Below are 11,527 nucleotides of genomic sequence, written 5' to 3'. Positions count from 1 at the left end.
TTGGTAGAATCACAACACTAAAAGTCTAAAACCGTTCTCTACTCCTTTAAACACAAAAACACGCTTATTGTTATCTTAAATGTTCCAAAAATATCTCAGAAGGCTTCATAAAAAAAATCTACTCTCTTAAACACGACACTCATAATATTATGGTACGGTCTGTGGTTATGATTGGGATGGCAAAATAGAAATCATCATCGTTTTTAGAATTCCGGCATGCGACTATCTTTTATGTATTTCGTTGTTTTATAGAACATATATAATAAAATCGAGTATTTTTGTTCTCTTTAGATGCACGTGCATACGACGACGCGTCATGAAGCATTTGTACGGTGACATTGAAGTTTCTGTCTGTTTGCGACATTAACTTCCCAAATGTTTGAACACGATTGCTTGATCCATCGTACTTGTTTTTAGTAACAAGATGAGTGGAGCAGCGAACTTTTTATACTTCATGACTTCATGTCACCTGAGCGAAGATTAATTACACTCTAGCGAGTCCTTAAAGCCTTCGTCATCTTCAAGTGGCGCCCACCAAAACCAACCAACCAACAAACAAGCCAAATTTTAAAACTCTTATTACATCACCACTGTTTAGCAATCTTTTGAGATCATATGGTATAAGTGAACGTCACCTAGAGTAAATTATATAATAAACGAGCTTGGACTCGATCTTAAACAAGCTCAAACAATTTATTATTTATATAGTCTTTGTTTAAATATCTAAAAGAGTAAATTATGGTTTTCGTCATGATTTGTCAACAATCAAATAGCTTAAAACATGCTATTCCAGTATATAATATTTCATTTTAATCAAAATCAAATCCACCTCATTAATACCATTTATTAATAATCAAACCATTCAAACCATTTATGTATGAACAATCATTCCATGAACATCTCATATATCATATTTGATCATGATTGTGTTTACAGAATTTAATATAAAAAATAAATGTTGAGAGCATGTAAAAAAAAACCCATATAGTATGTTGTTTTATATGATATTGATATTTACCCTATAATTTAACATTTAAAATATAAAAAAAAAATGTGACTTGCTGAGTTTATCTTAAACTTGTTATATTGAAAACAACAAATATTTAAACTACCAATTATCTCATACACCACTAAATTTAAGGGATTTGTTACACATACATCATGAATGAGTTGTTTTGAAACCATAACTATTAAAACATCATATCTGTTTAAATATATAGAAAGCTAGAGGGTGGTTTATATACCAAAATTGGATTCTACATAAGAAGCCTACGAAAGCCCGTGGTGTGATAAGTCTATTGTAGGGTGCTAGGATACGTGTTTGTTAAATTACGAGCGATTTTAGAAACATCGTTAACGTGTTAGATCTTGACAACTTGAATACAACCGATGTATGCACATCATTATAACCAATAATACAATATGATAAAAATATCATATTATTTATAAAAACGTTACAATATTATACATAATTAGAAGATAATTAAATTCTCATAAGTATAATTTTAAATTTTAAAACAGCTAGTTAATAAGATTTAAGCTCAAAAGGTAAACATTTATGTTTAATTTCTTTCTTTTTTTTATTCTACTCATTTTAAGCTTTTTACTATTTAAAAAATTATATATCAAATTTAAATAGATCAACTATCCATACACATCATAGTTTTTTTTAAATAATTTTTCACTATTTATTGAATAAAAACGCTATAAAAAGGTATATACACAAATGTAACCATAGACAAATTTCTCTTTTATCTTCAAAATAGTCGATATCACTGTCGCGCGCCACATAAATCCCACACAGTCCATATAACATATAAAGATGCTATAAAAGCATCGACAATAAAAAGCATAAAACGGACCCGTCATGTCAACCATGCCCACCGCAAAACGGCTATACAATACACCCTTTCTCTTCCACGCCAACCGCTAGCTAAAAACATCATAAAAATGTAATGTAACTCTAAAAAAAACTAAAATTATAACTTAAAAATAAGACATACTCCCAACTACTTATACCATATATGGATAGTGACAGAAGCTTAGTAAATATAGTATACAAGTCAACTTTCACATTAATGAAATATATTATATACTTATATATATTTATATCCAACAAAACCCTATTTTCTTTATACTCAAACCAACTGATCCTCTCAACACTATCACCATGGGCCTTGAAATAACATCAGAAATCCCAAAACCACCGTCCACCACCGCGGCCCGCCGCCACCACCGTCACCGCCACAAACCGCCAAAAACTCACCCTCATCCCCCTAATTTTTTTAATTTATTTTGACGTGGCTGGCGGCCCATATGGCGAAGAGCCCGCCGTACAGGCCGCGGGCCCACTCTTCGCAATCCTCGGGTTCCTCATCTTTCCCTTCATTTGGAGCATCCCAGAGGCTCTTATCACCGCGGAACTCTCCACTGCCTTACCAGGCAATGGAGGTTACGTCATCTGGGCCCACAGGGCCTTCGGCCCTTTTTGTGGGTCCTTAATGGGCTCATGGAAATTTCTCACTGGGGTTATCAACACTGCTGCATTTCCCATTCTTTGCGTAGATTACATGCAAAATTTGTTCCCAGTGTTCTCATCCAGGTGGCCGAGAACTCTGGCGGTCTTGTTTTCAACTCTCTTCTTGTCGTTTGTTAATTATACCGGGCTGAATATTGTCGGGTTCGCCACGGTTGCTTTAGGAATAATCTCTCTTTTGCCTTTCATCATCATGTCACTCATTGCTATTCCTCAAGTCCAGCCACACAGGTGATATTAATATTATTAATTAAGTAGATTGTAATTTTTAAAATAATAATAATAATAATAACAACAAAATATTTAATATATTAAATTAAATGTAATGGTGCTATTAATGAAAATATTTTGAAAATTACAACTGATTCACATATATCACGCAGCAAATCACTTATTTTTTTTGTTATATATTAATTTACTTTATATAAATGAGTTGTGTTGTACATGAGTTGGCATGTCCAACCCGATACAAATCTGAAAATTGTGTAAGACATATGAACTCGATGTGTTAACGCGAATATGGTGTGTGTGTTTTTTAACTCTTTCGCATATTAATACTTTAAAATATAAACTTTCCAAAAAGATAAGAAAATACAAATGTACATAAAATAGTAACATTTTAATTGTAAATTCTTATGTTTATTTCTTTTCCAATTTTAAATTTTGTCATAAATTACTCTACAAGTTTTAATTTAAGGCAAAACAAAATTTAAAGAAATAAAATTAAATCAAATCAATTATAATATAAATAGGTAAGATTTTAATTATAAGATCTTGAAAACAACTTTCTTCTGTTTTTAATTAAATTTTGGAATAAAAAATTACCAAGCAATGTAATTTATGACACAAAACACATATTTTATAATAAATATATAATTTAGAATATAAAACGGTTAAACATGTCAACCTGTCGGATTGACACGAACATAACCTGTTTAACCAACCTGTCGGATTGACACGAACATAACCTGTTTAACTCACAAGTTTCGTGTTATAAACAGGTGGATGAGTTTGGGCCAAAAAGGTGTTAAAAAAGACTGGAGTTTATTCTTCAACTGCTTATTTTGGAACTTAAACTTCTTTGACATAGTAAGCACAATGGCTGGAGAAGTCGAAAACCCGAAAAAAACATTCCCAAAAGCGCTCTTTTCCGCGGTGATCTTAACTAGTTTAGCTTACATTATCCCTCTACTAGCCGTCACAGGCGCGATTCCACTCGATCAAAACGAATGGGAGTCAGGGTTCATGGCAGTCGCAGCCGAGATAATATCAGGCAAATGGTTAAAAATCTGGATAGAAATCGGCGCAGTGTTATCGGGCATAGGCTTATTCGAAGCGCAGCTAAGCAGCTGCGCTTATCAAGTTCTCGGCATGGCGGATTTAGGGACCATTCCAAAGTGTTTTGGAATGAGATCAAAGTGGTTTGGGACTCCATGGGTGGGAATATTAATATCAACTTTGATAACATTAAGTGTTTCCCAAATGGAGTTTACTAACATTGTGGCTTCGGCGAATTTTATATATAGTTTAGGGATGTTGTTGGAGTTCGCGTCGTTTTTGTGGCTAAGGAGGAGGTATCCTGCGATGAACAGACCGTTTAAGGTCCCACTTTCGTTGCCAGGGCTAGTGGTGATGTGTTTGGTGCCTTCAGTGTTTTTGGTTGTGATAATGGTTCTTGCTAATAAGATTGTGTTTTTGCTTAGTGGGTTGATGAGTGTTGGTGCTGTTTTGTGGTATTTGTTGATGAATTATTGCAAGTTTAAGAAGTGGTTTGTGTTTGCAAATGGGGATAATATTGAAGAGATTTTAGGGTGAGGGTGTTAATATTTTGTTTTATGTAAGTTTGGTAAAAATATATATATAATATGTATTTAGCAATCTTTTTTTTTGGTGCATGATGACTTGTTAACATGATAAAGAAATGAAGTTAAAACTAGTTTGGGGTTGAAGTAAATGAGTTCGGGTCATAAGCATGTTAGTATGCAGTGGGTTCAACCCGCATCACATGTTTAAATATCACTTGTTTAAGTGTTAGTACGTTTAACTCTCATGACAAGTTTAACATGTTTATCGTCTGTTTAACGCAACACAACTTGTTTGATCAAACTCATTTTCTATTACCTTCATATGTAAACAGAGTAAATAAAGTAGATACACGAAAACTAGATACACCTAAGATTTACGCATACGTAAAAAAATGTTAATAAGTAATCGGTCTTTATATTTCTAGGTATTTGTGGTTTATGATGATATTTCATGTATTTATTTATTAAGATTGTCTTGTACTTTTATTATATGTGTAATTATTTAGGTGTGTGAAAACGACTATTATTATAGTGACCAAAAGCTATGAAGCCTAGCGATATTAAGAAGTGTGAAAAAGTTTTCCTTTTACATAGTTGGGGGTTTCGATCCAATAACGCACATACGTGTGCATATGTTTTAAATGGTGGGTTGCGAACCTGCCTCGACTTAATATGGTTAGACCCGACACACTCCATTGTATAAAGGGGTCAGTGTTCCATCTCTCTTCCTTGTACACACTTTACATATACACTGATTACACATTTTATTATAGATCAAAGTTATACCTTCCTTGTACTCGCTTTATATATACATTGATTACTCTAGATACCAATAACATTAACAACTTTAAAACAAATGTCTAACAAGATAAAAGTACAAAAAAAAAAACATAAATGTAAAATACAAAAAATAGAACAAAAATATATATTTAGATTTTTTAATAAAAAAATAAAGAGCATAATTTACCAAAGAAAAGTTAATTAAATGGTAAAGAAATTTATTGTTAAAATAACACAAATTAAGGTCTACTCTTGTTACCGCTCTTCGCATAGTAAAATTAATTCATCAATGCCAATCTTAGTGATCAATGTTGGTTGTGGTGTTCCACATGGGACGCCATAAGCCACTTCAACCCCGTACCCTCAAAGGCGTATATACTATATACTGGATGTATTGGATGAATTGCTAGTGCAAAAATTTTATACATGAATGTTGTTATAGAACCCGTGTGATACACATTATGTTTAAAAGAAATATAATTAATCTATATAACTTTTTTGAAAAAAAATTAACTATATTTTATCATATTAAGTAATTTTATAAGTTCAAATTATATTTTCTAATGAAATATTCATACGAATACGTGGTGTATTTTCACGCAATTTCTTCATAATTAAGAAAAAGATACACCTAGTGATTTTATAAGTTGTAATTATAAGTTTAATTGGAATAGCAAATTTTAACAAAAGATGATAATATATTTCATTATGAATCCTCGTATATAAAATTAGAATAAATAATTACAATTTTAAAATGTGGATAAGAACTTCATAGATCCATAGAGGTTGAATGAAGATGTGAGAAAATTGATATTCATTTATAATTTCTTCTTTCTCTTCATCATTTTATATCTACAGATATCGTTTATTGAAATAACATTCATCATTTCACTCGAAAGTGTATATTAATTGATTTAATTTTAAAAATATATGTAATTTCATTAAAGATATAAATATTTTGTTTATATTAACATAAATACATGCTTTTCTTAAAGTTAGAAGTATAATTTGAGCTAGAAAAATTAAAATAAGAACAAAATATTCAACTGACATGTGTCTTTAATTATTATTTTTAATTAAAATAGATGGATATTTATACATCCCTTTTTATTGTTTTGTCATCATAAGACAATTATATCTCTTTTTATTGTTTTGTCATCATAACATTAATTTGTCAAGATATCAGTATAATTATATTAATTATTATGGTTTTCACATTTATATCAGACTACAAGTTGATTATAACTAAATCTGATAAACAATATTACCCAATAATGACAGATAAGAAATAATTAATATATTGCCACTTCTATTTTGGTGGGTGGTCAAAGGAGTTTTCTAGGTTTCCTTTTATGGTGAGGCTCGAGTTTAAATCCTGGTGGTAAGTCTTTCGAAATATCGATAGATTTAAATTTGAGTAAGGTGGGTTATATACGGGTGGTAATTCTTTCAAAATTCCCCGAAAACCGGTTGCACTTATCCGTTAAAAAAAGAATATAAAGTAAACTTGAAATATGGAAAATTAATAATATTGTAGGTTTAATATTGTTCCTTTTTTAAAAGAAAGAAGTATTTATTTTTCCAGGCATAAATTGCTTCCTTTCACATGTGAAATGATCACCCTCACTTCTAAAATTGGATTATTTGCATGATACAAATATTTTGATTTTTGAAGGTTTTATTTTATTTCTAAAAAAAAATCACATTTATATTGTTTGTCTTAATCCATGAATATTATCATACCTACTATATTCTATAAATAGCACCAAATGTTAACTATCAAGAATCTCATCAACCATTAATTGCTCTAAACTCTAACCATGGCCTCACCAATCTCAATTAGCAACTCAAACTCGCTTAACATTCTTGATTTCGCGGTGAACAAAGGTCATGGAGTGAAAGGCTTAGCCGAACTGGGACTAAAGACGTTACCATCCGAATACATTCAACCTCCACAAGAGCGGATTGATACGAGCATTAAACATGCACATCTAAACTCCATACCGCTTATTGATATGTCAAAATGTGAAGATCCGGAAGTGGCTGAAGCAATATGTAACGCGGCACAAAAATGGGGCTTCTTTCAAATAGTAAACCATGGAGTCCCTATGCATGTTCTTAAGGATGTCAAAGATGCAACTCATGGATTTTTTGGGTTGCCGGCGGAAGAGAAGTTGAAGTACTCAAAAGAACGATCGGTTACAAATAATGCTCGTTATGGTACAAGCTTTACTCCTGAAGCCAAGAAAGCACTCGAGTGGAAGGATTATCTTGGCCTCTTCTTTGTCTCGGATGAGGAGGCTGCTTCCCTCTGGCCTCCCATTTGCAGGTGAAAAAGAGTATTGCATGTTACCTCATGGTTCTCGGTTCTTAGTATTTGCATTAAAAAGTTCCCGGTAAAACCGGAGATTCTAGATGTGAAACCGACGAACCGGAATATTAAAAACTTTTTTAAAAAAAATACCACTCTTAATTTATTATAGGGTAACTTATAAGCCGACATCGGTTAAATCATTTTTTTGTTAATTCAAAATTTTCCTTCTTTGCATTCAATTAATACCTAGTAGCTAAAATCAATTTTGATTCAAGCTTTCAAGGTAATATAATATATAATAATATGATATTTCTTTAATCTACCGTGACTATGATTTATGTAACTTAAACAATTAGTTTTTGATAAAAAAAATATAATGGATTTTGATTAAAAACTTGTTTAGCAGTTTGTAAAGTTTGCACAACCCATTTGATAAATAAACGATCGAACCTGTTCATAAATTATAGAATTATTGTGAATCATTGTTGAATTTATGTTTTTAATTGCATTACAAATATATAGTATTTTATAATTTTTAATCAACTTGATTTACGATATTTTATATATTAAAATACATTATAAGCTATCAAGTTCAAAATTAAAGGTTATATTTTGGCTTTTTGATTTTTTTTTCTCTTTTTTTTGTAGGAATCAAGCTTTGGAATACATAAAGAGCTCTGAAATGGTTGTCAAGAAGCTACTTGAAATACTAATGAATGGATTGAATGTAAAAGAGATTGATGAAATCAAAGAATCAATGCTAATGGGGTCAAAGAGGATTAACCTTAACTACTATCCAAAATGTCCTAACCCCGAACTCACTGTTGGTGTGGGTCGTCATTCAGACGTATCCACACTAACGATACTATTTCAAGATGATATCGGGGGGCTTTATGTGAGAAACACAGAGACTATGAAATGGATTCACGTCCGTCCAATTAGTGGATCTTTGGTGATCAATGTTGGAGACGCACTTCAGATAATGAGTAACGGGAAGTACAAAAGTGTTGAGCATCGTGTTAGTGCTAATGGAAGCCATAACAGGATTTCAATCCCGATATTTGTTAACCCAAAAGCTAGCGATGTTATTGGACCTCTTCCGGAGGTGCTTCAAAGCGGAGATAAACCGGTCTATAAGCATGTTCTTTACTCAGACTATGTCAAGCACTTCTTTAGGAAAGCACATGATGGGAAGGCCACAATTGAGTTTGCAAAGGCATAGTTAATTTCATGATTTTCTGAATTTTAGTTTTATATTTAAGGCTAGAACCACCTTTGTTTTAATATTTTTATGTTTGTTTATCAGTTATCTATTTTTGTTTCACCTTTTTAGAACAATGATACATCTTTATTTAAACTTTTAGTTACATGTTACAACTTTAAGATTATTTCACAAACAATATTTGATTGGTTACAAGTCAAATATAGTATTCAAATTCTGTTACGGTCATAATAGTATAAGGACTATAGTTGTAACTAGTGGTAGCATAAGGGTCTAGGTGTAAATATGTTAACGAACTCTATAATCGTAATGAAAGATTAGCTATGTTTTGATCGGGTTTATGTTGAAAGGTTCATTAATTTCTTCCCTCTCTTCAAAAGGATTGAGTTAAGTCCATTATTAACATACAAACGGACGAGAAACAAGATGGGTGACGCGAACCAAGAGAAAAAAGAGACGATCTCCGGGTCGTTTCAGTGTCCGCGTTTGACGAAAACAAACTACACGATTTGGAGTATGCATATGGAGGTTATTTTTGGGATTCATGGAGTTTGGGATGTGATTGACCCGGGCTCTAATGACGCGAAGCAAAATAACATCGCGAAGGCGCTTCTGTTAAAGTCGATTCCCGAGGAACATATACTTCAAATCGGTAATTTTAAATTGGCAAAAGAGATTTGGGATGCCATAAAGTCAAGAAATATGGGCGCGGAACGTGTGAAGGATGCTAGACTTCATACGTTAATACGTGAATTTGACGGCATAATGATGAAAGAAAACGAAACCATTGACGAGTACGCCTCGAGAATGACCGCGATCTCTTATAAAACAGCAACACTTGGACAACCGTATGAAGAAAGGAAGCTAGTCCAGAAATTCTACACAAGCCTGCCGAGCCGGTTTATCCAAGTTGTAGCATCCCTCGAGCAAGTGTTATACCTTAAAACAGTCGGTTTTGAGGATGTTGTCGGGAGGTTGAAGGCTTATGAGGAGCGTATCAAAGGGCACGTGTTGCGTTCTGAAGAAGGTAAACTTTTGTTTAATAATTTTGAATCCTCTTCGAGTTCGAATCAGTTTTCACGCGAATCGAGTAAGGGGCGCGGGAAAGGTTTGAACCGAGGACGTGGTAATGGACATGGTGGTGGACGTGACAATCAAAATCGTGGTTCACAAGAAGGGTCCAACGAAGGGGATAAACGAAAGGGTAAAAAGGACTACTCGGGAGTTCAATGCTTTCTTTGTGATGAATTTGGTCACTTCGTTTCGAGGTGTCCGGTACGAAGGAAAGAAAGACAAGCACATTTGGCCGAAGAAAAAAAAAGACTCGTCCCTCTATATGGTGCAGTGTGTTCAAGAAAATGTGTACTTGAATGAACAGAAGGTTATACCAAAAGATTACGAGGGTGATTCGAACGAACAAGACTTGTGGTATTTGGATAACGGAGCGAGTAACCATATGACGGGTAATTTATCTTTTTTCTCTGAGTTAAATAAACGTGTTGGTGGCAAAGTTAAATTTGGAGATGGGTCTTATGTTGATATTTGCGGGAAAAGGGTCGATATTGCTAGTCGGTAAAACGGGGGAGCAACAACTATTGACCGACATTTATTATATTCCTAGTTTACAAAGTAATATTATTAGTCTTGGGCAAGCAACAGAAAGTGGTTGTGATATTTGTATGAAAGACGATTACTTGTGGATGTATGATGATCAATGAAAATTGTTAATGCGCGTTACTCGATCCAAGAATCGTCTTTATACGATTAAGTTAAAGACGGGGAAACCCGTGTGTTTACAAGCCCGGATTGATAACGAGAATTGGCTTTGGCACGAGAGACTAGGACACCTAAATTTCGAGTCTATGAAACAAATGGTGAAAACTAATATGGTCGTTGGAATGCCAAAAGTTGATCAAGAACATCAAATTTGTAACTCGTGCTTAGTCGGGAAGCAAACGAGAAAACCGTTTCCGAAGTCGGCGACTTTTAGAGCAACCCGAGCGTTGGAACTAATCCATGGAGATTTATGCGGGCCCATTACTCCTAGTACCATAGCCGGAAATAGTGAAGCGTTTGATACCTTCAAGAGATTTAAAGTCATGGTGGAAGCGGAAAATTGTGAGAAAATTAAGACGTTTCGAACCGATCGAGGGGGGGAATTTACTTCTCGTGATTTCAATCGGTTCTCGAAAAAAGAGGGTTTTATTCGGCATTTAACCGCTCCATATATACCTCAACAAAACGGTGTTGTGGAGAGGCGAAACCGCACGATATTGAATATGACTCGGAGCATATTAAAAGCGAGACAAGTTCCGAATTATATGTGGGGTAAACCAGTGGCTAGACTCGAAACGATTGGTTTATTAATATCTCTCGCAGCAAATGGAGGTTAGGAATTGCATCACCTTGATGTCAAATCCGCGTTCCTACATGGCGAGTTATCAGAAGAAGATTTTGATGCTACGAGATATCGAAAGATTGTCGGGTGTCTCTGGTACCTTTTACAAACTCGTCCCGACTTGGCGTATTCGGTCGGAGTCGTAAGCCGGTACATGCAAAGCCCAAAGCAATCTCATGCAACTCTTATAAAGCAAATTCTTCGTTATATTCAAGGTACTCTCGGTTTTGGTATTTCTTACACTCGTGGGAAAAACGTGTTAGTTGGTTATAGTGATAGTAGCCATAACATTGACCAAGACGATGGCAGAAGCACTACGGGGCATGTATTTTATTATTGGGTCTTCACCAATAACATGGTGTTCTCAGAAACAATTGACTGTTGCACTCTCATCGTGTGAAGCAGAGTACATGGCGGCAAGCGCAGCCGCGTGTCAGGCGGTTTGGCTAAGAGACTTGATAAGTGAGTTATT

At 33.9% G+C, this 11,527-nt stretch overlaps 2 protein-coding genes and 1 pseudogene across 2 annotated transcripts; all 3 read left to right on the top strand.

The window, feature by feature from the left end:
- The first annotated feature begins 1,990 nt into the window (after positions 1-1,990).
- LOC143572050 (putative polyamine transporter At3g13620) lies at positions 1,991-4,364 on the top strand (annotated as a pseudogene).
- Positions 4,365-6,941: 2,577 nt separating this feature from the next.
- On the top strand, positions 6,942-8,842 carry LOC143572049 (feruloyl CoA ortho-hydroxylase F6H1-3-like). Its single transcript, XM_077057314.1, has 2 exons — positions 6,942-7,450; positions 8,084-8,842. The coding sequence occupies exons 1-2, from the start codon at positions 6,942-6,944 to the stop codon at positions 8,655-8,657; spliced, it is 1,083 nt and encodes a 360-aa protein (XP_076913429.1). The 3' UTR covers positions 8,658-8,842.
- A 241-nt stretch (positions 8,843-9,083) lies between these two features.
- On the top strand, positions 9,084-10,233 carry LOC143572077 (uncharacterized). Its single transcript, XM_077057333.1, has 2 exons — positions 9,084-9,932; positions 10,036-10,233. Exons 1-2 carry the CDS (start codon positions 9,084-9,086, stop codon positions 10,231-10,233), a joined length of 1,047 nt encoding a protein of 348 aa, XP_076913448.1.
- The last annotated feature ends 1,294 nt before the right edge of the window (positions 10,234-11,527 follow it).

The sequence above is a fragment of the Bidens hawaiensis genome, unplaced genomic scaffold (assembly GCF_021521415.1).
Source record: "Bidens hawaiensis isolate Kalapana, Puna unplaced genomic scaffold, B.hawaiensis_p1.1 tig00025707_1, whole genome shotgun sequence".
NCBI lineage: Eukaryota > Viridiplantae > Streptophyta > Magnoliopsida > Asterales > Asteraceae > Bidens > Bidens hawaiensis.
The sequence above is the reverse complement of the archived record's forward strand: the minus strand, read 5'-3'. Positions and strand labels throughout refer to the sequence as shown.

Coding starts and splice junctions, on each gene's coding strand:
- LOC143572049 (XM_077057314.1), top strand. CDS start 6,942: ATGGCCTCACCAATCTCAATTAGCAACTCAAACTCGCTTAACATTCTT. Junction 7,451..8,083: donor CTCTGGCCTCCCATTTGCAG/GTGAAAAAGAGT, acceptor TTTTTTTTGTAG/GAATCAAGCTTTGGAATACA.
- LOC143572077 (XM_077057333.1), top strand. CDS start 9,084: ATGGGTGACGCGAACCAAGAGAAAAAAGAGACGATCTCCGGGTCGTTT. Junction 9,933..10,035: donor ACTTCGTTTCGAGGTGTCCG/GTACGAAGGAAA, acceptor TTGAATGAACAG/AAGGTTATACCAAAAGATTA.